Here is a 25,233-nt window from a genome sequence, read left to right as displayed (position 1 = left end):
CTTGTCAACTGTGCTAGACCTAACTTTTGCAACTAGAACACAGCGCTCATTTCTAGGTCTTCACTAGAAAGCTTCTACCTGAAATCAATAAAAGATTCTGCATGCAAATACAACATGGACAAAGAATGGGTAAGTAAAGGATGGAGACACATGAAATTTCAGAGCAAACCCTCAATTTTTCTAAGGCTTTTAGACACTAACACAGCTGTTTTATAGCTTTATGTATATTGTTCAAAGAAAGACACTGCATGAAGAGGCAGCATTCAGCTTTGTCAATGCCCACATTCTGAACATCAACCATGTTTACAAGGGTATCTGCTCTTTCTCAGGAAAGGAAAGCTTAAAAATACTGTGCATGGAATTATATCCACTATACTGACCAACAAGGTTCCAGCACTTACATTTATAACACAAGCATCTTTAACTCTACCATCTGGAGTAACAAAACATCCTATTGGAAATCCTGGATTACAGTATTTTTGTCCATCTTCCACATCATAGCACCACGTTACAGGCATGTTGTCAATAATCCTAGAGAGAAAGCATCAAAGAACACATCCTTGGAATGGGATGCACTTTATTTCACATCGACATTTGAAAGCATGTAATGCACATAGTTTTCAGTAGTGGCCACAAGATGCGCAGCAAAGGACAACTACCACACAGAAGGAAGAAAGCAACCTCTTAGAACATAATTAACCATGTAACCAGCAACACACTCCCCCAACCTCAAGCACACAGCTCAGCTTACCAGTGATGCTGATAATTCAGCTGCATTCCTTTCTTCAAAAAAGCCAATTTGCTTTTATCAGCACTGTTTGCTGGGTCGTATGATCTTGTACAAACTTTCTTACATGTTTCTTGCTTTTTAAAAGTGAACTGTGAAAAAAAAAAAAGGCACACAGAAAGAATAATTTCAGTTTTACTTAAAAAAATAATCTTTTAGTCTTTTTTGCCATGTAAAGCTGACTTTTTTGAAATACTTGGCTTCCTTCCTATAGAAGTTTCTAAAGACAGAATTTCCCAGATAATATCTTTGATTTAAATGTCAAGACTTAGGTATATCCACCACCAGCATCATAGAATGGTTTGGGTTGGAAAGGACCTTAAGATCATCCAGTTCCAACCCCCTGCCATGGGCAGGGACACCTCACACTAAACCATGTCACCCAAGACTCCGTCCAACCTGGCCTTGAACACTGCCAGGGATGGAGCATTTACCACTTCTCTGGGCATCCTTAGCCAGGGCCTCAGCACCCCCACAGCGAGGAACTCCTTCCTTATATCTAACTTAAACTTTCCCTGTTTAAGTTTAAACCCATCACCCCTTGTTCTATCACTACAATCCCTGATGAAGATCCCCTACACATTGCTAAAAATCTCTTCAACAGCCCAGATAAACTACCTCCACATAAATCCTGAGGACTGGGATCTGGAAATCAGTAGAACATTTACTATTTTCTTCTTTTACCAGTTTGGTTTATTTTTGGTTACTTCATCATCTACTAAACCAGGCTTTTAACTACACCCTTTCCAAATGTTCCATGTTCATTTTAGCTGTGTTTCCCCATGATGACTAGGGCGTTAAGACACAGCTGCCAAAAACGCAACAACTTGCCCAGCAGAGCTCACCTAACACAAACATGCTCATGTTTGTACACCAAACTTCTACTGTAATCAAGTTAGGATTTACCTGGCAGTGAGCTAACACATTTAAGCCCTTAGTTTTATCAAGGCTTAATTGCTAACCAATAACAGCACTTTCTAATTACTGTAGTGTGCAGCCATTTCAAACAAGCAGTTGTTATCATGCTTAATCTATTCAACGGGTATACAGCCCAAATGACCCATCATGCTTTGTATTTAAAAGCCTCTTGTGGCCAGCAGTCATAAAACATAAAATTACATTAGCTCAGAGTCAAACAAAAACACTCTTGTAGGAGCAGTTTACACAAGGGAGGAGGCATCACCTCCATAACAGTCCTATAAAAAGATGTCACTAGGTCCCTAATGACTGAACAAGAGTAGACTCCAACTGTGCTGCCTTTTTTCTGCTCACAGGGATCTGGATTATCTAGCAACCCTCACACTCAAACACAGCCCAGTTTTCAGCTTCACCAGCAAATCCCATCCTGGAAACTGCACTTGAACAGGATACAGCCTTTCAAGCATTAAGAGCCAGTGTCTGACCAAGTTAATTGTAAGGCTTTCCAGAGATGCTACATTAGGTCATTGCTAACGCAGGGCACGAGGCAGAAAAATATTACACACCTAATCTACAAAATACATCCATAGATTTATTTCAAATGGACCTCAAGTGGTATGCATCAACAATAATAAATTTGGGTTTAGACAACAGTTTTTGAGTGTGTAGAGCAGGGAAAAGCTGGAAACAAGCTCTAACTTGACTTCTCCATCCCACTCTGTATGTTGCCCAATAATACAATCGAATATATGAAAGCATTCCCAAAACACCAGCTTACAGCCTCCGATATTAGATCTAAAAACCTCCTGATTTCAGATCACCTAACACACCATACATGCAGCTGCCAAAGAACTGCTTAAGTTATAGTTTCTGAACTTCTCTTCCACAGAGCAACAGGGAAGAAAAGCGATTACTGGCTCAGCTTCCTAACTTTCATTAGCCACCCGAAGATGCCTTCGGGGTGGAAAGTGGGAGAGGTTTTGATTACATAAACACTATAAAGCTGATGCTTAAATAAATCATCACGCAATCATCAAATCTCCAGCTATGTCTATGGATTACAGCCATCAGAGTGACAGCGATCAAACCGAAACAGGATCAACTTCAAGGGATAAAATAACCTTATACGGAGACGATGCTATTCTTTCCCCAAAAAGCACTTGTCCAAGATTTTCCGATGGTCTTTTCTCTTCTGTATCTTGACAGAAGTCAAAACTGGAAAAAAATTGGAAAAGGTTACCTTTAATTTTTAACTGATACATAACTGTATATATCAGTAAAAAAAAATTTATTAAGTTACGTCTTTAACACAGCATTTTTCATGCTTCTTTTGGAGGGGTAGCTAAGAAAACTGAGTGCCTTTGCACAGAAATTTGGCGTATATTACACAGAAAAATTTCTATGCAATACATCAGTTTTAACCAAAATATATCACAGCTGAAGTATCTTTAAGAAAATGCATGATGCTTAGTCCAAGCCACCTTTTTCAAATGGCATTAAATAACAAGAGAATGTTTCATATTAGGAAAAAAGAGACTATGCTACAGACTGTTCATTTCTCTTGCAAAAAGGTTCTGAAAAAACTACTACACCTCTTTCTTCAAGGAGTATTTACAAGTAGCATTTAACATGAAACATGGTTCAAAGAAAGAATGATGTTTTTAATATTAATGTGCCACACTGCCACACACCAGTTCTTTTCAACTACATACAGTCTGAACCAACTGAATACGGGAGAGAGAATGAAACTATTTGGGATCTTCATTATTTAAACACAGGCAGCAGGTTATGCTGGAGGTCGGGGGAGAAAATCACTACTTTTTGATGAAAAAAGTACTTTTTCATCCTAAATCCATTGGCTTCCCTAACATCTAATGCAAACAGAGACACTGTGGGCTTTTTGAGCTAGTCTTGCTGCTACTGTCGCACTGCACAGCATCAGACCTACACCACTTGCAAGTTTCTTCTTCCTGTACCCCACAATCATACTGTGTGTCATTGCTTTGTAGGCCTATAAACACCTGCAAAAGCATGTCCTAGTTTGGACAGACAAGAATCAAAACCGTCCAAGAATCAGATAGAGAACTTTGGTGGAAAAAGCCAAAACAACAACAACTTTACTTCCAATTTCTTTCAACTGCCAGAAACAAGGAACACAAAGCTCCTGTCTTCCCACACTTGGCTACCAGGAAGAACGTTCAAACGTCTCAAACAGCCAACACACTAACTCTGGAAGTCAGCTCAAAACAAGGCACCCTTCAGAAACCCAGCAGCCTTTAACAACAGCAGCGGATAGTCAGGAGGTACAGGTGTGGCTTCATCCTTCCCACCCTCTTGTATTTCATTCCTGCCAATGGGTTTACTCTTCCATCCCTCCATCCAAAACACTGCTTACAAGAAACATGTTTACTGTACCAGGAGTTGCATCACCGCACCAAGAACAGAAACCAGGCTTTGCAAACGCTCCTGGAAGCCTCTTGCAATGTACTTACGCATCATACTCGTAGGGCAGAACCGATTCAACCGAGTCCAGTCTGTTCACAAAGAGCTCAATCAGCGACTGAAACAGGGAAGGGCAGGAGGAGAAAGAGTATGAAAATACAGGCTTGCAATGACAAATGTGGGTAAGACACTAAAGCTAGCAAGAGCTGTGATAAGCTTCAGCGCTCACTATCCCATAGCGGAGTTACCGCAGGCTGCTGACAGGCCGCTACCGCCGGGCCCCGCGAGAGCCGCCCTCCCTCGGCGAAACAAGGATCGAAGCACCGGTGAAAGGCTCTCCCGGAGCTAACCGTTAACTTCAGCTCGAAAAGGGGTGGTTTTCACCCTAAAAAAAGCAGCCGGTGCCCCGAGGGAAGAGGAACTGGGGGTGCCTGGCTTCCCAGAGCACCTAAAGGAGAACGCCGTGGGTCTGCAGTGGGACGAGGGGTACCCGGCGGTGCCCCCCTCGCCCGCTGAAGCCCCGCTTCCCCCTCTATGGGACTTCCACAGCGAAGAGAGGGACTGCCCATGCCGGGCCCTCCCGTGCTGGCTCTCACCTTGCAGCCCTCGCTCTCCTCGCCCTCCTCGCAGAAGCTGACGGGCGCCAAGCCGGGCAGATAGAAAGCGGCGCACAGAGGTGCCACCAGCAAGAGGCCGGCCGCCAGCAGCCTCATCTTCCAGCCTCAACGGGCGAAAGCACCATGAGCCGAGGCTGCGGCCCCGACCGCCCGGGCAGCGCCTTGCAGAGCCGGCCTCAGCCGAGCCGGAGGCCGCGAGTCGCGGCGGCGGCGGCGTCACGACGGCGTTGGGGCGGCGGCGTCACGACGGCGTTGGGGCCGCGGCGCATGCGCGGTGCGGAGCTGAGGCGCTGGGCGCCATCTTGAGGCAGGGCGCCCTGAGGCGAGGGCGCTGTTCAAGATAGGGCAGCCCTTGGCTCAGGGAGCTTGGGGGGTGTTGTCCTGTTCCTCTCGGTGGAGAGGTTGGTTCTCGTTATCCACACTTTACTCATAGAATCCCAGCCTGATTTGTGTTGGAAGTGGCGTCAAAGCTCCTCCAGCTCCAACCCCTGCCACGGGGGGAATCTGCCTCATTCCTCAACTGAACTTCTCGTGCTCCAGTGCAAACCCATCACTCCTTGTCCTATCGCTGCAGTCCCTGATGAAGGATCCCTCTCTGGCACCCTCGGAGGCCCCTTCACACACTGGAAGCTGTTCTGAATAAACATTTCTGATCTAAATGGCATCATTTCTCGTCAATAAAAGCTGCCGTGTGCTGTCTCTGCAGCCTCACAGTTGCTGTCTCCACACCCGGGCCGGGGGTTGCCTTCAGAGACATGAAGGGTTTGGCTCCAGCCACAAAAGCCGAAGGTCCCAGTTCAATGTCAGAGGCTCTGCCCGTGCTGCTCTGCAAGGCAGGGGAGCGCAGGAGCAGCCTGGCTGCTCGGCTTCTCCTCTGCACCTTAAAGACGACCTCAAAGCTCCTCCAGCTCCAGCCCCTGCCACGGGCAGGGACCCCTTCCACTAGAGCAGCTTGCTCCAAGCCCCTGTGGCCAACCTGCCCTTGAACACTGCCAGGGATGGGGCAGCCACAGCTTCTCTGGGCACCCTGTGCCAGCGCCTCAGCACCCTCACAGGGAAGAGCTTCTGCCTAAGAGCTCATCTCAGTCTCCCCTCTGGCAGGTTAAAGCCATTCCCCTTGGCCTGTCCCTACAGGGCCTTGTCCCAAGCCCCTCTCCAGGTTTCCTGCAGCCCCTTTAGGCACTGGAGCTGCTCTAAGGTCAGGCTTCATGGACTTCAGAACCTGCAGCTGACACAACTGTTCCTGCAGCCATGCACTGGCACTGCTCTAAGGTCTCCCTTTAAGGAGCCTTCTCTTCAGTATTGACTCGTACCAGAGCCTCTTTTCAGGTTTTAGCCCCCCACCAAAGCAGAGAAAGACCTAAACTGGATTTTAGCAGCTCAGAAATCAGGGGTGGAAACGCAAGATTTTGTATTGTAACCTTTTCTCTAACCCTGCAACCTTTAAGAATTACATTTGATGAGGTTTTGATGCAGGTTGTGATGTCTGCAGTTGACAACAGTGGAGGCACACCAGCTCATGGTGTCCTGCAGCTCCTTCCTTTAACACAGCCACAGGGGTGCCCCAGCTGTGACGCCAAGCTCCAGCCTCAATGGTTCATGTGGCAATGGCAGGAGCAGTGCTCTGGGATGGCTGCAAAGCCTGGCTGAGAAGCAGGGTGAGTACAAGTGATGGCTGGAAGCTGAGCTCCGTAAGGCCTGACAGATACTATTCCCTCTGCACTGAAGGCATCACTGTCTTTAGCAGGTAGACAACATCTCCATCTTCCTATCTGTATTCCCCATTGATTTCCCTGTTGCCACCCTAGTTTACAGCCTGTGGCACTGTATTTGCATTACCCCTCCAAAACCTCCATGTCCAACAATTTTACCCAACTCACCAATTAGTAGTGAGCTACCCTTACCATAGGACAGAACCAGGCAAAAGGAGTAAGACTAAAGGGTGTATAATAATTAGTTTGAGTTGTCATTACAGGCTGCTTCAGCTATGTCCTGGAGCCCTGTGATCCACCTTGTATTGATAAACTGAAAGGGGCCACAATTAGATGCCAAAGAGGTGATTTGGGAGAAGGACACTGGGGAGTTCCAGTTTAGAAATGGTTGACAAAGTGCCAGAAACAATTATTTTGTGCTGCTGTCAATCCACTCCAAGCTGAGTTTTATAGAGGAAAAATGTGGCATTTCTATAAATACCTATTAACTGACAGCTGCCAAGAAAATTGCTCTTTGTCAGGAAAGTATTAAACTGATCGTTCCAGTTATTAGTTTTTGAACTATGTCTCCAGAGGGAATGACATTCCCTTCTTTATTCATCCCGAATGGGACTTATGTGATCAGATTATTCATTACTCCTCATCCCCCAGGAGGAGGGTAAGAATCAGAATTACATATCCTCCAGGAAAAAGACTTCTTTCTCTGCACTTGAAGCAAGACTGTACCTAACCGATGTAGTGGAATGCAGTCAAATACTCCTCCAGCTTGGAACTAAGGTTTTGTTAAGAGTCCCAATGAAGATGCCTTGTAGGACAAAGGACAGAAGAATTTGGCCCCAGTTATGTTCATGCTAATCCCATTTAGCCACATGTACTGTATGTGTCAACAAAATGAAGCCTGGAGCTACCAATGAAGTCTTTTACTCTTAATCAGAGGAGGGAGAAGAGACTGTAGTTTGCATTTGCTTATCTTTCCAATTCTTTGGAGGTGGTCAGCAAATACACCGCTGCAGGTCACGGAAGCACACAGAGACATCACACAGGGAGACTATTTTTAGCCTGGTTCTTGCAGGGCTAAGAATTTGCCTTAGTTTTCACTATCCATTCCAGGGAGGCTCGGAGATTGAAATTCTTCTGCATTGAAACTCGAATTTGAACCTTTTTTCATATGATAATTGGGCAAGCTATGCCATTCTTCCCCAAGTGCATTGTTATCACCTGCACTGCCCTCCCACTTCATTACCCAAGCTTATCCTTCCCTTTTCCCATGCACAGTAACAGCATCCAGTAACTCTTAGCATCCACGCTGGAAAAGTGATCATCTTTAAGCACGGTCTAGAGAAGTGTTTGAGAGCCACCTCCTTTTGTATTCTCAACAGATCTATGAGGCAGTCTGAAGCAATGTTGCCTTCTGCTTTCTGTAACACAAAGAGCAGCTGAATATCAGCGTCTGAACAGAGGCGACTGAAAAACTGGAGAGTCTGATGTTTTCTTATCAGGATGCAACCATTATTCAGCTCTGCAACTCTTGAGGGAACTGAGCAGTACCAGTAGCATCTATAGACTCTGGAGACTAACTCCTCAGAGCTGACTGGCATCCCTCAGCACCTCAGATCCACAGGGACTGGCTGCTCGTATCCTGTTATTCAAACCTGGCATCAGGTGATGCACTTGAGTTTTCTTTTTTAAGTCCTCTGGTTAATCCCAGTGGGATTTCAGCAGGTATATTTAATAATTTATTTGCCTTTGATACATCTTGGCACTGTTCCCTCACTGCACAAGGACGAGGCAGGAGGGATATGATAAACATTCAAAGAACCAGCAATTCCGTCAGTTTTTGCATCTTGTGGGACTGTAAGAGCCCTTCTTCAAGGAGTAGGAGTGGGCGGTATGTGCAGATCCTGACCAAGTTCACCGTGCTTGGGGAATATTTATAATGAATGGAGACCTGCAAAATAGCTGTCCTAAAAACCACTCCAAATCCATGACCAGGCATCCTCCTTTTAGGTTTCTACCAACGTTACAGAAAACCCTATTCTTGGTTTGACATTAGAAGACTGAGTGGGGATTAGACTGGGTGCTTTCACAAGTAACACCAGTTTAGATAATCTACACATTCAAACAGTGAAAACAGCCAGATTTTGGATGCACAGGCTTCCTCCTCACTTCTCAGCTACCAGGTTCAGCCAGCAAAAGAAAACAGCCACAATTAACCTTCAGGTGTAATTAGAAAATGGGAGTCAAGTTGAAGCAATGGAAAACGTTAACAGCATGTTTCATTTTCAACCTCTTGTTTCACTTCACTGTCAGTCTCCAAGGAAGGGGCACTGACATACACGGTAATTTAACTAATTAAACTTCTCCAAAGCTAAGCTGCCCCTTTCTGAGGGAGCTCTCCCGCTCAAGCGGGTCGCGGAGCTCCGCAGCAGGGCACCCCCCGCCCCATCTCCCTGCAGGGCCGGAGCCTCGGAGCCCTCCGGCGGGCCGCTGCCCATAGCTGCGGGAGGACCGAGCCCCCCTCCCGGGCCAGCCCCCGGTGCCCGCGGCGGGCCGCGGCCTCCCCCCGCCGGAGCTCCCCGCCCCGCCGCATGCATCCGGGTCCCCGGCCGGCCTCTGACGTCAGCAGTATAAAGGCCTGCAGCGCCTTTGTTCGCCCTCATTGCGCAGTTGCGGCTCGGTGCGAGCGGAGGTGAGTGCTGCCAGCCGAGCGGAGCGGGCCCCGCGGCTCGCGGAGGGGTACAAGGGGCCCTGCCCCTCGGGAAGGCGGTGGCGAGGGGAAAGGCGCGGCCTGTGGGTGAGGGAGCTGTGTTCCGCCGCTGCGGGCGCGGGGTGAGGCGCGGCGGGGCCAGGCGGGCCTCCATGCCCGCCCGGGCCTGGGGAGGGTGGGGGGAGCATGGTGAGTGTGGTGGGGAGAAGGGGGGTCCTAACCGCGTGAGGCGCAGTGGCCGCCATTTTAGGTGCGGGGGGATATGCCCGAGGTCCCGCCGCGTGGTCCGCCACGTTCCAGAGGAGGACGGAGGGAGGCCGGCCCAATAGCTCCAAACGGGGCTGAGCTGCGCGGTCGCGTTAGTGCCGCGGCGGTCTCCGGGCGCCGGGAGGGAGAAGAGTCCTTGCCAAAGGTGGCCGCCATTTTGTGTCAGTGCCTGGAGCCCGCGGAGGGTCTGCTGCCCCCCTCTTCCCCCCACCCGCTTCCCGGCCCGCCGCGCGTCTGCCCGGGGACACGGAGAGGGGCCGCCGCGCACACCGCGGCCTCATGGCCTGGGCGGCCCCGCCGGCCTCGTGCTTCCCGGGGGGCTGCTTTGTCCCCGCTGCTCGTCGGGGGGAGCGGCGCCGGCCCTCTTTGAACCCTGCTGCGGGCCTCCCGCCACGGGGCCGGAGGGGTGCGGGTAACGTTTGAACGCAGGCGCTTTGCCAGGCACTCCGCGCTTCTCCTTTGTCGGGCTACTCTTTGTGGTTTTGCCTTCCTCGCCTTGTCTTAGTGGTGGCCTTACTGTGTACAGCTGCACTGATGGTCTGGTATTCGTTCAGGCTGACACGTTGTGTAGGCCAGGACTTCGGCATTGTCTCGATGTGCTTGAAATGGCTTAAAGAATCAATTTAAATTTGGACTGTTGGCGGAAACTGACTTGAAAGCTAACATTTTGGTATTGCTTTGACGTATTAAGTACATGTATTTAAACATCTGTGACAGGATTTAGAGGGAGTGCTTGGGTTGAGGGTAACAAGGCAGTAACCCTGAAAACTTACCATATTCACTGATGCTGCTTGATCTGAAGAGTTCTCATCAGTGCCTTGTCCCACTTTTTAAACTATTTTTACTGTTTGAAGTAGACGATATGTGACAAAATAAGTTAATACTGCCCTTTGTTGCTTCAGTCTTAAAACTATACATTTTTTCTGTTCTTTATCACTCCTGACATCTTGCTCAAGAAAATGCGCTTGTTATTTTTGAGGAGTCATTGATATTGTATGGGTGGTATTGGAAGTTTCTCTTGCAGTCTAATGTTTTGTTAATGACGACCTTATGCTCTTAATAGGTCACTTTCAGAATCAAAATGGTTGAAGCAGACCGTCCTGGGAAGCTTTTCATTGGGGGCCTGAACACAGAGACAAATGAAAAAGCCCTTGAGGCTGTATTCTGCAAATATGGACGCATCGTGGAAGGTACAAGGAAAACCCTTTCTGTTTTAAGATACTAAATAATAAAAAGCAACAAAATAGCTGTGATGACTCTTCTGGCGTTGATCATCTGGAAGTGATAGCGCTTTTATGTCCTCTAAGAAGTTCTGAGCTTAAAAGGTTAAATAAAGGTTAGATATTGCTGCCTGATTACAGGGAAGGGTAACCTGGCTTTCTTTTTGCAGTCCTTTTGATGAAAGATCGTGAAACCAACAAGTCCAGAGGATTCGCCTTTGTCACATTTGAGAGTCCAGCAGATGCAAAAGATGCTGCCAGAGACATGAATGGGAAGGTAGGAATTGAGACCAGTTACATGTTGCTGTTGCTACTGACCAGCAGTATTGATCTGTGGGGTAAATTAGCTAGTAGTAAAAGTTGGAAAGACAATGGGTTAGGAGATTCTGGAGGCAAATCATAACTTGGTCAAATGCTTCTGTCTCCATGAAGCCGGAATCACTTTCTCCCAATTATAGACTTAAAAACTAGAAAGTGAAGTCTGGCTGTCAATACTACTCCCTTTTTTTTGTTTATTTGGAGGGCTTTTTAGTAGTCAGCTCTTCATTCTTGCGTGCTTCTTACAATGCTTTTATCATATTTGAATGCAGGATTGTATAAATTACACTGTAGGGAAGTGACTGACTTGAAAAGCATTAATGGTTCCCTTAACGTGGGTTTAACATGACTTCCCTGCTGCGCTTGCTTTATGTGCTATCTGGTAATGTGTAGGTGACTCCTACATTTGTGAGTTGCATCCTAAATTTACTTAGGGTGTTTGAGGAACATCTTGCCAGTTAATGTAAAATATCTTTGCAGTGAACTAGCAGTTGCATTTGCTTGTTTACATCCTGCAGTGCAATGGTGTGACTTTAAAAGCAAATAAATAATGCATCTGTGATGTCTTTAAAGAGAAATCTGGAGCAAAAAAAAATCTGATAGATACATGGGTAGTTTGTCAAAGGATTGTAGGCTGTTGTTACCTATGTGTGTTCTGATGTGTTTGAGAAGCTAGATGTAAGTTTGCAACTGGTCAGCAGCTGTTTATCTTCATAGAGGTGCTCTCTCTAGACAGTGAAAGCTGTCTTTGTTACCTTGAATTTCTGGCTCTGGTCTTTCATGCATAATCTGGACAGATGTGTTAAGGTCATGCTACACTGGTATTTAAGCAGTGTCTCTGAGATGCCATTTATGTAAGATGAAGAAATCTCTTTGTTCTGGTTAATGAACATTTGGAATTTTGATAGCTATTTGTCTTGGTATAAGACATTGAAATGAAAGAAGAGTGTCAGTCATTGCAGTCAGTAAGTAAAGCATGGTGAAAATTTGTACTTTGGAAGTAAACAAGCTTGCTGTAGTGTTCACAGTGAACACAAATAGTAAAATCTACCTTGTTTTGTGTTACAGCAGCTTTCTGCTCTGTAGGCTTAGTTTCTGGGTGCTTCAGGGCAACCTCAGGACAATAGTGTTACTTCCTTTGGAGACTTACTTCTTTCTTAAACAAATTAGTTGCATTGTCAAGGCAGAGAGTGGCAAGTTAGTAATGTCCTTTCTGTACCAGCCTAAACATCCTTAAAGGTGCTTCTTCTATTGAATTTACATCTCCATTGTGTAGTTTGCTACAGTTCTGAAGACCTAACTGCAGGTTCTCAAACACAGATTTCCTCACTGAACTTCAAGCACCAGCAGTTGTCAGACTGAAAGGACTTCAGTTGCCAATCTGAAGTGTTTGTGGAGTGCAAAGTTCGCATGAAAATCCCTCTGAAAGTAATCACCAACTCTTCTAAATCTTAACGTTGTGGCATGTGTTTGGTCACATTGGAAACATTTAGGAAAGTAATACTTAGTGAAATAGCTAAATCAAATTGAATGTGGCTGAGGTAATGTCTCCATAGTCTGGAATACACCCATCTGCATCATTGTCAAGAAATCTGGAAGAGTACTGCCTTGTGGAGCATTGTTCTCATAGTTTCTGCCTTCAACACTACAAATCTAAAAGTACCTTCTCAGCTTTGGAATCTGAACAGCAAATAGTGTATGAAAAGAATCTTCACTTGGGATTTGGCCTAGAATGATGTCTTTAACATACCTTGCTTGGTTGCATATGAAGGGTGTGGAAGATGTTCATGAAGTAGTCTTTCGTCTTCATCTTCAGAAAGCCTTCTGTACTGTAAATTCTGCTTGTACCTCACGAAGACTGCATCCTAGATGTGAGGAGGAGTGATGGTTAAGGCATGCTGTAGGAAGACAGCACTGTAATAAATCACAACTTGGGAGTTTCCCTGTTCATTTCCAAATGCTGGATTGGAGTGCTCACGCAGAAGAAGGACAAACAGCACTGTGCTGGCAATAGCTCAAGCAGTCTATAAAGAGATAGTTGGCCTGTTCTGCATCACTTGTGTTACCCACTTTGTCATTCCAAAGGAATTCCAAGTGAAGGCTAGTAGAAGAGGTTGACTTAGATTCTGCAGGAGTGAATTTGCTTTAGATTTTTTTTTTTTTCTTTGCATGTATTCATGCAAAACATCCAGTGTTTTGCTCCTTTGGGGTAGGGGTGGGGAAGGAAGGGAATTAATAATGTTTTAGTCTAAAATGGTACAAGCACAGACTCGTCTGAGCTTACTTGAAGATTAACTTCAGTCCTGCAGAAAGAGGTCAGGACATAACCATTTTGGAGTGGGGGTGGAGGTTTCTCACTTCAGTTACTTTCTGTGCAGGATTGGATCAATGTTAGCATGTCTGAGCAGCACAGATGAAATGCCAAGAGTACTTTACCATAGCAAATTACCAGCCTTTTTTAAGGACTGCCTTACTTCATTGTAGTCAAGCCAACATCCTGATGTCATGAAATGCACATACATACCTGGACACAAGTGTGGACGCTGCAAGTCTCTAGTGGTCAATTAGTGCAGTAGCCTGTTCTCCTGATCATTTTGTTTTTTCAGTCCTGAGGGCAAAATGAATAATGCAAGAGAGGATATGACCTTAGAGGAAACATCCAGGACAAGCCAGAGATGCAATTCCAGCATAGACCTGCCAAGCCAGCTGGACTGTGTTAAGAGGTTGGAAGCAAATCCTACAATCCAAACAGCTGTCTAAACTGTACTCAGCAGTGCAGAAGGTTGTCTTCCTCTAACCAACAAGAAAATGCTTCCAGTTCTTCTGGTGAAAAAGCAATAAAATACGTAGAAGCTCAGCCTTATAAGAAATGATCTTCAGTTCTTGAGTATATTTGGTGTAAGGAAGCCCATTTGATCTGCCATCAAGGAATGTGCAGCAATGGTGGAGTCACTGCAGCATCAACAGTACAATGAACCATTTGAGAGGAGCCCCCTGTGTTTCATGCAAGTTCCTCTAGCAGTCTCTTTGGAATACCTGATTTCTGACCTACTCCTGAAACTTTCCAGATTTCATTCATCTTTCCCATTGGAACATGGAACAGTTTGCAGGACAGTTCTCTAATTGGTTTTGGTTACGTGCCTCATCTTACAAAGCCGTATAGATGATTGTTCATTCCACATAGAGGTTTTATGATTGCCAATCTATTATTATCCTTAAATGACTCTTTATCGTCAATTACTGAGCTGCTTTTTAGCACCAGGGTGACTCCACTTTATGGTGCCCATATCATAGTAAAAATGGTACTGCAACACTCTGATTCAAGGTTATAAATGCCAGTTAATGAGTGTTCATGTTGAAAACTGGTGCTTTGGGCTCATTGAAAAATTCTTTGAGATGGCTTGTGTCAGTTGTACCTGTCAGTGGGATGAGAGCTTACTTCTTTGATCTAAGAACCTATAAAATGAAGTTGTCCCTTCTGCTTTAAAACAGGACAAACTGACTAATATCTTCTGGTTAACAAAAGAGGAAAAATAATCTCTTGGACCTAATGCAAGGTCTTTTTGGACCTTAGGCATAACCTTTTAAGACTGCTTGCATGAAGCAGCTTCAAAACAGAACCCTCTTGCCTAGGTAAGATGCATGAGTGCAAGGCGGAAGGAAGTAGGAGGAAAAAGGAAAACAGTACCTCCTACATAAAAAAACTAAAGAACTTGGAGTGAGCATCCAGGTTCTCAGAACCCATGTTAGCAGAAGGGGATGGTGTTTGGTCTCCAAGCTTCAAACAAGCTGGCAAGAAGCTATCAGGAAACAGGATAGCAGTGGCCATGATGGCAAAGCTTAAGGCTTCAAGCCCACTGTTCCTGTTTTGAGAAGGATGACCTAGACAGATGAATGATGATGGCAAAATAACGATGCAAACTGCTGAGTTCAGTGATGAGAGGTACTAATGCTTGCTCCTGGAATGGGTGAGCTTGTCATGCCAGAAGGCTTTTGGAGGAGCCTTCCATAAGTAAAACACATTTATGAAGTCAAAGCCAAGCCAAATCTGGTGTTGCTAGTATTGTTCAATTTCTTTTCCTCACATTGGACCTGTGAATATACACACAGGTTTTCCAAACAGTAGCTACAACTACGTATTGTGGAGGAGTACCTGAGCTACTGAAGTGGATGAGTTCAGAGAGGCCTAGATTTCAGTGAAGAACAAAAAAGACTCAGTACCTCAATAAAATCCTGTCAGCAGCTCAGAGTAATGCATCACTAGCAGTCATATTCTTGTTCATTTATTGCAGCTAAGAAGTGCCATATGCAACACTTCCTGCCTGTATTAATTCATTAGTTGCCGCAGCAGAGATAAATATTTGACTGCTAAAAAAGACAAACTGTGTTTGCCAGGATAAATGTGTGCAGTAACTGAACTGCAGCAGAGCTTGTGATAGCGGCTCTGCTGTAATTATCAAGTGTTTGATGTGCAAAGATTATACAGAGATTTGATGAATGAAGCTGTTACTCACTGTGTCTTTAGCACCTGCCCATGTTTGAGGTACAGTAGTTGGCTACAAAGTTCCTGTTACTGCAGGTCTATATTCCAGAAAAACCTTCCACTTTCAAACTCCAAAAACCCACCACAAAGCGTCTCCACTCTGCAAAAGCAATAGAGTAAATGTAACAGTCACCTCTTTTAAAAACCCAGCCCTGAAACAGTAGGGAAGTGGGGTGAATTCTCATACTTGCTCTGCTTTGTAGATGCTGAAATTACTTCTAAGTACTTCAATGATCACCGTTCTGTCAGAACATCAAGACAATGTACTAAACGGCCTCCCCATTGCCAGAAACCCCAACTGAAGCTAAGATACCTTCAGCTTAATCCTGTAACTACTGGTGCAGTCCTAGTTTGGTACAAAAGTCCATGGCAATTGAAAGTAAATTGGAGATCATAAATGGTGTTTCATTTGCAGAATAAGTGACATGGGGCTGCCGTAATCATTGGATACTTGTGTTCACTGAAAGTCCTTTCTGATGCTGCTCTGTATAAGGGGTTTTTTTTCCATCAGTACCACAAGAATGAAGTACTGTAGAAATTAGGCCCAACATGCTGCTGAGTACATGGCGACTAATACTGACGACTCAAATCAGTTCTAGAGTTGCTCTAACTTTATAAAGTGGAAGCCCTGTAATAGTGAAGCAAGAGGGGCTTAATTTAAAACATACAAACGTGACTGAGCACTGAGTAAAGCAGCTTCTTCTTTAGTCATTAGATGGGAAAGCAATTAAAGTGGAACAAGCAACCAAGCCATCCTTTGAAAGTGGTGGGAGGCGTGGGCCGCCCCCCCCTCCACGAAGCAGAGGTCCTCCCAGGGGCCTTAGAGGTGGAAGAGGCGGCAGTGGCGCGAGAGGACCACCTTCAAGAGGGAGTCACTTGGGTATGTATTGACCTCTCTCATTATATACTTGGACAACATACAAGACAATCCCATTGGAAGATGACAGTAATCCTACTGGAAAAAAAAAAGTCAAACAGCCGAATAGTGCACTCCTTGTTCTTTAATAAACTGATGAAATGTGATCTCAGCAGTTTAGTCACGTTTTTGATTAGGCAAGTACACCTTAAGAAAAGTCATTCAAATCTGAAGATTCCCTTCTACAACTAACACTCCACTTGGCTTTTTGGCTATGAAAGAAAAGCAAAACTCCTGCCCTGCACGTGAGAAAGGAAGCTTTCTGGTATTCAAGTTGAAAAAGTGATTCTCTTCCACCAGGGAAAGGGAACTGCCTTTCGTTCTTACTAGCAAGAGGTCTAAACAAGTTCTAGAAGTGATCCTTCCAGGTCATAGTGGGAGCTAAGGAAGCTAAGGCTACTTTGTTATAAAACAGTGTGTTGAGTTGAAGCTTTCTGAAGTGAAAGGATAATGTATTACTTGATACTGGATATCCTGTAACTTAAGATACAACTATTTATTCGGAGACTTTTCAGTATCAAAAATACAGCAATTGATGGAGAGACTTTCAGTATCAAAACAGAACTGTCACTTAAAAGCAAGCAGCACCTGAGGTATAACAGTAAAAGCTGTAATGCAGAAAAAAAACCCTGGAAATAGTGAAAACCTCCTGTCTTGGAGAGTCTGTAGTAGGTTCTGCAGACTCTGTAGTGTCTCTGTTTCCTCTCTGTAGGATCTTCTCTAGTACATCTTCCCAGGTGGCTCTTGTCTTCTGAGAATAGTAGCTTGTTGAGTACTTAGCTGATACCTGTAATCAGTCAACAGCTTGTCTTTCTCACTTGGGTCATACCCTGTGGCTTTTGCATAAGTTCTAAAAGACAGTTCTTGAGAGCAGTTTAGGCTTTGGACAGTTAGCTTGATGGGCTCTCATTTCTGCCAGTAGCATCGAGTAGTGGCCAACATACAAGAGAAGGCTTTGAAGTCTAGTTTTACAGGTTTACTGTTGATCACATAGTGGTAATAATAGCGCCTAGGTTATTGTAGTTCAGGCTTTAGGGCATATGGGTGGGTATCACAGAAATAACAAGTTGGTTCATGGCTTCTAGGATCTTCTCGAGGGCCACTTCCCATGAAGAGAGGTCCACCTCCACGAAGTGGAGGCCCTCCACCTAAAAGATCTGCACCTTCAGGACCAGTGCGTAGCAGTAGTATGGGAGGAAGAGGTAAGAATCTCCTGAATTACTTTTGTTTACCTAATCAGCTGTAGCAGCTTAGTTTTAGTTCAGGAACTGATGCGAATCATCAGTTGTAACTTAAATGTGTTGTGGGATAATGTATTGTTTTCCTAATCTACCAGTTCTCTTCATACCATTATCGTTTTGTAGCTGGTTGGGATAATTTGGTGTGATATGATATATTCCTTCTAGTGCTGCTTTAAAACTGTACGAGCAGCAGTCTAAAGCATTATAAATGTAGGCTACAGAGATACTTTTAAATCCCTATAAACAAGGATATTATCTGCTAATGCTTGCCTTGAGGAGTCTTTCGTGTGGCTAAATGATAATTAAGAACTTGGACTCTTCCTCTTAAGCTCCTGTGTCACGCGGAAGAGACAGTTACGGTGGTCCTCCACGCAGAGAACCGATGCCATCACGAAGGGATGTCTACATGTCTCCAAGAGATGACGGCTACAGCACTAAAGATGGGTAAATTCCCTTTACTAATTTATAGTTTAGCTTTTTTTATTCAGAGAAGGATTTTGATCTTTTAAGGTGTGACATCTGACTGACATCTCACTTCTTGTTCTTTGTAGTTACTCAAGCAGAGATTATCCCAGCTCCAGGGATACGCGGGACTATGCGCCACCTCCTCGGGACTACGCGTACCGTGATTACGGTCACTCCAGTTCACGAGATGAATACCCCTCTAGGGGTTATAGGTACCTACTGTTGGATTTTTCTCCTTGTCATTTTATTCTTGCCATGATCTCGCTGATTTATACTAAGTCTTAGTAGTCTTTCCTCCTATAGTGATCGTGATGGATACGGTGGTGGGCGTGACAGAGACTACTCGGATCATCCAAGTGGAGGCTCCTACAGAGATTCATATGATAGTTATGGTAAGAATCCATTTTGAGGATCATGTATTAAGCTGTACAGGTGTCATAAAACTTGATTTTTACTAGGTTGCTTGTGTTTTACGGGGAAGTGGCACGCTTTTTTTCCCCCCTACAGTGAAAGTGCAGTTGTTGGTTACCATCATATTAAATAAGCTATAAACTAAAGAAGCAAAAGCTACAGTTCAGAATTGCAACTATCTCTGGAAAGTATGGCTGAGTTTCTTCTCTAAAATAACAAGCTGTTCTGGAATACCCAGTAAAGAGCCTGCCTGAATAAACACCGTCTTCAAATCCACTCACTGCCTGCTATGCAATCCCCACTTTAAATACCATTAATGTGGCAGATAATATTAAGAACATCTCAATACATACAAAAGAGTAGCAGTAACCATTTAAATACAGCAATTCTGTAAATTCAGATTGAAATTGTTCTATATAACTTATGGTGTTGCCATATTACCTGACCATTGACCCTGCAGGTAACTCACGTAGTGCTCCACCTGCACGAGGGCCCCCGCCATCTTATGGTGGAAGCAGTCGCTATGACGATTACGGCAGCACACGAGATGGATATGGAAGCCGAGAAAGTTACTCAAGCAGCAGAAGTGATGTCTACTCAAGTGGCCGTGATCGTGTTGGAAGACAAGACAGGGGTCTTCCCCCATCCATGGAAAGGGGCTATCCACCTCCTCGTGATTCTTACAGTAGTTCAAGCCGCGGAGCACCCAGAGGTGGTGGCCGTGGTGGAAGCAGATCCGATAGAGGTGGAGGCAGGAGCAGATACTAAAAATACTCTTTAAACTTTTGGACCAAGACAAATTACTTCGCAAACAAAAACAGCAAAGTGGAAGTTGTTCTATCTTTACTACCAGAGGACTACTAAAAGGAAAAGTTGTTTTTACCTTTTTTTATTGTTGCCTGTTAAGTTTTCCCCTCCATGACTTATGCTTTTGTGAGGAAAAGTTAAACCCGTGTTTAATTTCATTTCAAAATTGTTAACATTTCTTTCAAAAAGCAGATGTTAAATGTATAAAACTTGAGCTGTGTACTAGTGTTGTAATTTTCCAAGTAAAGTTTCCCTGAAATGCCACACTTCCCATCTGATTTTCCTCATGAATGGAACAAGCAGTTCATAAGAGCTTCCACACAACATCCAGCCATCTAACATGGAGATGGATTGTTCTACATGTTCAGCATCTCATTCTTAAACAAAGTATTGCTTGTGTTGGAGGGTGGTGGGGCTGTTCCACACAGAGTTCAGTTGTGCCTAGAATTTGAAGTCACAGTGTTCTCAGTACAAAATACCTTCAGATCCTTGTGTAAAGAGAAAAATAGAGGATATCATTCACTTAACCCGAAAAAGCAAGTGGATAATGCTATTTTCTGCCTTCCTACTGTTTCATGGGGAGTTTGAAAGGATCTCCCTTCCAAATGAATCTCATGTACATGTAAGTCAGCTCCAGAATACTGTAACAATAAAACCCCTTGACCAGTTCCATCAAAGAAGCTACAAAACGATGCTTGCTCATACTGTTTCCAATTTTTGCAACTCTGTAGTGTTTCACTTTTAAAGGAACATCTTTGATTCCAAAGGAGAAAATAAGATAAGCACAGAAGTCTTTCTCTCCAACTTCTCAAAGGCTTATGGCTTCCTAAAAACAAGTGAATCTTTCAGCATTCCACAGCTGATTTAAAGCATCAAATGCCTGTGAAACAGCAAAGATGGTAAGCAAAGCAAACTAGTTTTTCCAGTCTAAGTCAAAATTGAACCAAGTTATCTTCCTCTAGTACAGTAAAGCCAAGCTGCACGTCATGGCAATGGAAATGCTGTCTAGATTTAAAAAAAAAAAAAAAAGGAAAAGAAATACTTCAATATATTAAGAGTTCTCCAAATTCAACATTTCTTCTTGGATAAAAGCATTTAATGGCACCAGTTTTGAAACTAAAGCTGTAATGCAGCTCATTGTAGACAGAATATTGTCAGGTAGGGTTGGGAGGGGGTATTTTGTGCCCAGTATCTTACAGTGAAGATGCTTAAAGAGGCTGCATATACTGTATTATAACAAAATTAAAGCTTTGTGAAATCAGGAATTTGTTTAGCTTGCCAAATAGCAGAGTTTGAAGTGAGCCATTGCAAACTTTAGTTGGATGCCTGAATCTCTGTACTTTGACACTGCGTTTTAGGGATAACTAGTACATGTGGCAGAACCTGTGGCAAGTTGCTCTGACTCAGGTAAAGCCATGAAGTTCAAAAGATGCTCTTGAATATAGTAGACATGAAGACCTCCAACTAAAACCACACACCCAAAAGCTTTGTACTACTGTTTAGACCTCAGTAAATTTTTGTCGTTCAACTTATGGATTTAACATGGCAGTGCACCATTGACAAGGAATGAGAATCCATAAGCCATGCAACCTGTCACTATGCCATTCCAGTCCATTCCAAGCCAGTGAATCCTCCACCACTTAGAAGAGAAGTAGTAAAACTTGCAACAGAATAATGTGCAAACCCAAGCTTGTGACTGTTTTGAAATGGTGGTGGGGGGGAGCACTGTATGTTGGCTCATGCTGTAAAATGTACTTCTCTTAGTTTGTTGTATCCTCTCTTGATTGCAGGGTGATAACTTCTAGAAGATAACCACTGAGGTAACGCTGGTTCATCTGTGCTGATGGCAGAGATGATGGTGCCTGTACCAAAACATAAGGTAAAGATTACTCTGGGGTAGTAGCTGGAAGGGGGATTTCTTGTGGCTCTGTGCTTAGAAATGGTCAGGCTGAGAAGGCCTGGGGAAGAGAAGCTGCATGGAGACCTCAGAGCAGCTTCCAGTATCTGAAGGGGGCTGCAAGGATGCTGGAGAGGGACTCTTCATCAGGGGCTGTAGTGATAGGACAAGGGTTGATGGGTTCAAACTGAAACAGGGGAAGTTCAGGTTAGATAAAAGGAAGTTCTTTACTGTGAGGCTGCTGAGGTGCTGGCACAGGGTGCCCAGAGAAGCGGTAAATTCTCAATCCTTGGTAATGTTCAAGGCTGGATTGGACGGCCATGGTTTAGTGTGAGGTGTCCCTGCCCATGGCAGGGTGGTTGGAACTGGATGATCTTAAGGTCGTTTTCAACCCAAGCCATTCCATGATCCTACATGGACTAGTAATAATTTCCATTTCCTGTTTGAATTTTGGAGGAGGAGGTTTAATTAGGCTTTTTAAGCCAAGTTAGGACTGACAGAGGCTTCCTCTCTGCAGAAACTCATCCCCATTTGGGTGCAGTTGAACATAAATTAAGATTACAAATTGTAACACTTTCAGTCATTCTGCAGAGAGTAGTTAAGTCCTAGGGATCTTTGTAAGACCAGACCATAAAAATACAAATTGGTGTAATAAATGTGAGTACTGGCATTTAATCAGTCTTGTAAAACATGCGATTTAATGATTATACTGAGCATAATCTTTGATTAGGAATTAATCTCTGCAGAGCTCCTAGGATTAAATTGCAGAGCTCCAGCCATCTCCAGAATGGTTTAAAGCTTTGCAGTTCAGCTGTGTTTCATGCCTCTGAAGCCTACCCTATTAAAACTACTTTGCAAGCAGGTGTAGGTGCCACTATCTTCAGGTTAATGTGGAAGGATTACTCTTTGATAACTCACCAGGAAAAAATGCAAGTGGTAGTGTCTATAACGCTAATACAGCTTTTTGTACAGCTTTTCTACTAAATGTTATTAAAAAAGGAAATAACTTTAAATGTGGGACGAATCTGTTAAAATTTAGTATAAAGTGATGCATAAGGACAAATCCCTTTCCTAGAGGAAACTTGCACTTTTAATGTCATTTATAATCAAGTTTTCAAAGTACTCTGTAAGTGGAGGAATGTACTTTCTGTTGGTTTCAAATACTGCTTTTGAGAACCAACTTAGAAGTGGTGAAAAAAAGCTGTAGTTGAGACTGTTCTGCATCTGACACATGGTCACTGTTTGCAGGGTATTGCCATCTTGTATGAAGGATGCTTCTGGTGCAGACAGTGCAATGTCTGCAGCCTCAGTTGGCTTACACCTTATTGTTTTTAGAGTCTCAGCAACTAAGTTGCTGTGCAGTGCCTTCATTAATGGTCTATTCTGACATACTCCTGATAAATTGCTGCTGTTACCTTGATAAAGAAGAAAGAGATGCTTTACTTCAGCATGCTAGATTGTATTTCAGATCAAATACAGAAGCGTCAGGAGTACTTCTGTTATAGGAAGCTCTTCTCCTCTGCTCCCACACCAGCCTGCAAAAAAAAATAGCAGGAGTCAATTATTAAATGTATGGTTTGAGGCTGATCCAAATCAGGAATCCTTTAAGGAAGGGATGGAATATATCCCAGGTGACTTTCAAAGTGTGTGCCAAATCATCATCTAGGTTGTGTTAGAAGGTTGTCAGCTTTTATTTGTATGTGTGCGCTTCAGTTCTCTGTATTATCCGTGTGGGTTAAAGTCGGTTACTGTTGGCAAGTGAGAAAGCTGCTCTCTTTTGGAAAAGGGAGCCTTTTTTTCTCAGTCCACTGGATCCGTTTTCTCAGTTCCTGGTGGTAGTGGCCATGTTGTAATTAATAAAGAAATGAACACCAAAGCACACTTTTCCAGCCTACTCTGCACCTTAGAAACAGTTCCAAATTTATAACAGGCATGGTGCCAGAGTTAGTTTAGGGGGCAGTAAATAGAGCTTAACTCATGGCAGGAAGGTAATACTGACTTTGTAAAATGTAAGCATGTAATTCTACAGATTCAGCAAGCTGTTCAGCTTCTCTTGATTACAGGTTTATAGCATGTGAGTACTTACAGGTTGATACCAGTGTGCATGTCAGTTCATTACAGGACTCCTGAGTAGCACGCTGAGATGGTCAAGAGCTAGTGGGATTTTGTGGTAGGCAGAGTTTGGAGGGGAAATACACACAGATATTACAGGGGCTTTACTTAGTACATGCTCTGGAGACAATGCTGTACAAGAAGTGTGCATTAATACAAGCAGTGCTCAGACCAATTTGATTGTTGTAGTTAGCTACTGATACGTCGTCATACTCTTGGCACAGGTTGAATACCATCCAAATGCACACATTGTGTGTATAAAAACAATCATCAGGAAGATCATCTAACTGTTTTGTCTCCTGGTTTCTGAGAGTGTACTAACTTGCATTTCCTTTTTCAGTTACAGTGACCAGAAGAAGGCAGTGCAGCAGTGGGTATGCAGTGAAAAATGGAAGGATAACAAAACACAACTGTGAAAGTTTGGCTTTTGAGTGTGGTGTTCCCCACTGTTCGTTTTAGTGGGCTGTGTTGCCATTCAGAGTTGCCTTTGAAAGTAGCACTACTAATTTCTTGGATATAAAAACATCAGGTGGAGGTCATTTGCTGCCTGCCAGCAGCAGTCAGTAGATGTGCTTCAGTAGATCCTGCAGCAGAAAAATGCTCTGAGGTTGCCCTTTATGTGGGGTGATACCTGTTTATGCTGGGGGGGGAGAAAGCAAGTTACATAAAAGGGAGGTTTAGTCCTCTGAAAGGCAGAGGACTAAGTTGTTACAAATTCTTCACCAAGAAACCATAAGAAGTTTTATTATATTGTTACATGTAGTTTTCCAGGCCTTCTCGATGAGAGAAGTGTTGATGTACTGAGATGATATTAGTGATAAATCCCCAGAATATTGTGTGTTCTTGCATGTACTGGCTTCTTGCAACCCTCCAGACAGCACTGCATCTCTCACAAGATGCTGTCTTCAAAAGTTGCCCTTGGTTTTGATGCATTTTTATCTTACATACGTGTTCATGTGCCAGTGGATGTGAGAGGAATCCTCAGGCACTGCTATTCCATGTAGAAAACTTAACTTGACATTGATTGAAGTACTTAACGGTCATGGCTGATAAAATTTATACTGTGAGAGACATAAACTGATCTCATTTAAACCACTAACACTCAGTTTATAATGAGTAGTTAAAGCATGCATATCTTAAGGGGTTTAAAACTGCCTGTGGGTATTGGAGTATCACTTCAACCATCAGTTGTGGACTGCAGATTGTAGGAGTAAGTGTATGTGTATGTAGCAGATGGGTAGAATTGCAGTATTTCCCAGGACTAATAAAGGTACTGTTAAAGAAACTGTGGGTTTGGTTTTGTCTGGGGGGGAAACGGGGGTTTCCTTCTTTTAATTTGAAAGAAAATAGCCATTACTCAGTGCCATTTGCATGGTGGAAAATATGACTGGTGTTACATACCGATGGAGGTGTAGGGCTACAAAGTGGTCTTGGAGAGTGTATTTGCTGCAGGAAAGAATAATGTGCTGGGATACTAAGAAACTGCTTTTTCAGCAGTAGCTTCCAGGGTTACTGCTGTTCAGGCTGAACCAGATCATCCCAACTGAAAGGTAAAGCCAGCATCTGAGCTGTCATACAAACTAAGATTGGTATCTGCCTGAAATGCTAAGTAATGAGAATGTACCACCAGTGTGAACTGGCTCATGCACTGCCTCAAACTTGATCATTGAAAGTCACTTGTTTAAATGTGAGGCATCAGTAAAATGCAGCAGAATAATACTTCACTGTTGCTCTTTGTGTTGGTTGTTTTCCCTCTGTGCTGAAAAAAAGAGCAAGTGACTTAGAGGAGAATAGGATGTTTTCTGAGCATCTGAATGCTGTTCTTGCTCCTGTGGCCATCCTCTTACTGATGG

At 43.9% G+C, this 25,233-nt stretch overlaps 2 protein-coding genes and 1 non-coding gene across 5 annotated transcripts in view; 2 read left to right on the top strand and 1 right to left on the bottom strand.

The window, feature by feature from the left end:
* The window catches only part of LOC134168071 (transmembrane 9 superfamily member 2-like), a 28,904-nt gene extending 23,912 nt beyond the window's left edge, over positions 1-4,992 (bottom strand). The window contains exons 1-5 of the mRNA XM_062627390.1: positions 4,744-4,992; positions 4,198-4,265; positions 2,827-2,920; positions 752-879; positions 402-531 (exon numbers count right to left, since the gene is read on the bottom strand). Coding sequence (XP_062483374.1) covers positions 402-531; positions 752-879; positions 2,827-2,920; positions 4,198-4,265; positions 4,744-4,860 — 537 coding nt within the window. The 5' untranslated portion in view covers positions 4,861-4,992. The remainder of the gene's footprint in view (positions 1-401; positions 532-751; positions 880-2,826; positions 2,921-4,197; positions 4,266-4,743) is intronic.
* The window catches only part of RBMX (RNA binding motif protein X-linked), a 156,573-nt gene extending 131,908 nt beyond the window's left edge, over positions 1-24,665 (top strand). The window contains exons 1-10 of one of the 3 annotated variants that reach the window (XM_062627417.1): positions 6,285-6,422; positions 10,514-10,640; positions 10,841-10,947; positions 16,240-16,411; positions 17,533-17,649; positions 18,018-18,132; positions 18,240-18,365; positions 18,442-18,545; positions 19,025-21,250; positions 23,721-24,665. In XM_062627417.1, the coding sequence (XP_062483401.1) occupies positions 6,357-6,422; positions 10,514-10,640; positions 10,841-10,947; positions 16,240-16,411; positions 17,533-17,649; positions 18,018-18,132; positions 18,240-18,365; positions 18,442-18,545; positions 19,025-19,332 (1,242 nt within the window). In that variant the 5' untranslated portion in view covers positions 6,285-6,356 and the 3' untranslated portion in view covers positions 19,333-21,250; positions 23,721-24,665. Of the gene's footprint in view, positions 1-6,284; positions 6,423-10,511; positions 10,641-10,840; positions 10,948-16,239; positions 16,412-17,532; positions 17,650-18,017; positions 18,133-18,239; positions 18,366-18,441; positions 18,546-19,024; positions 21,251-23,720 lie in introns of those variants that run through there. The other 2 variants (XM_062627418.1, XM_062627415.1) reach the window with 2 other exon arrangements.
* On the top strand, positions 10,697-10,770 carry LOC134168130 (small nucleolar RNA SNORD61). Its single transcript, XR_009966444.1, has one exon. It is a non-coding gene; the product is annotated as a small nucleolar RNA SNORD61 (small nucleolar RNA).
* Positions 24,666-25,233: the final 568 nt, after the last annotated feature.

Source organism: Pezoporus occidentalis, unplaced genomic scaffold, assembly GCF_034315485.1.
Source record: "Pezoporus occidentalis ecotype Australia unplaced genomic scaffold, CSIRO_AGI_Poc_V1 ctg30, whole genome shotgun sequence".
Lineage (NCBI taxonomy): Eukaryota > Metazoa > Chordata > Aves > Psittaciformes > Psittacidae > Pezoporus > Pezoporus occidentalis.
The sequence above is the reverse complement of the archived record's forward strand: the minus strand, read 5'-3'. Positions and strand labels throughout refer to the sequence as shown.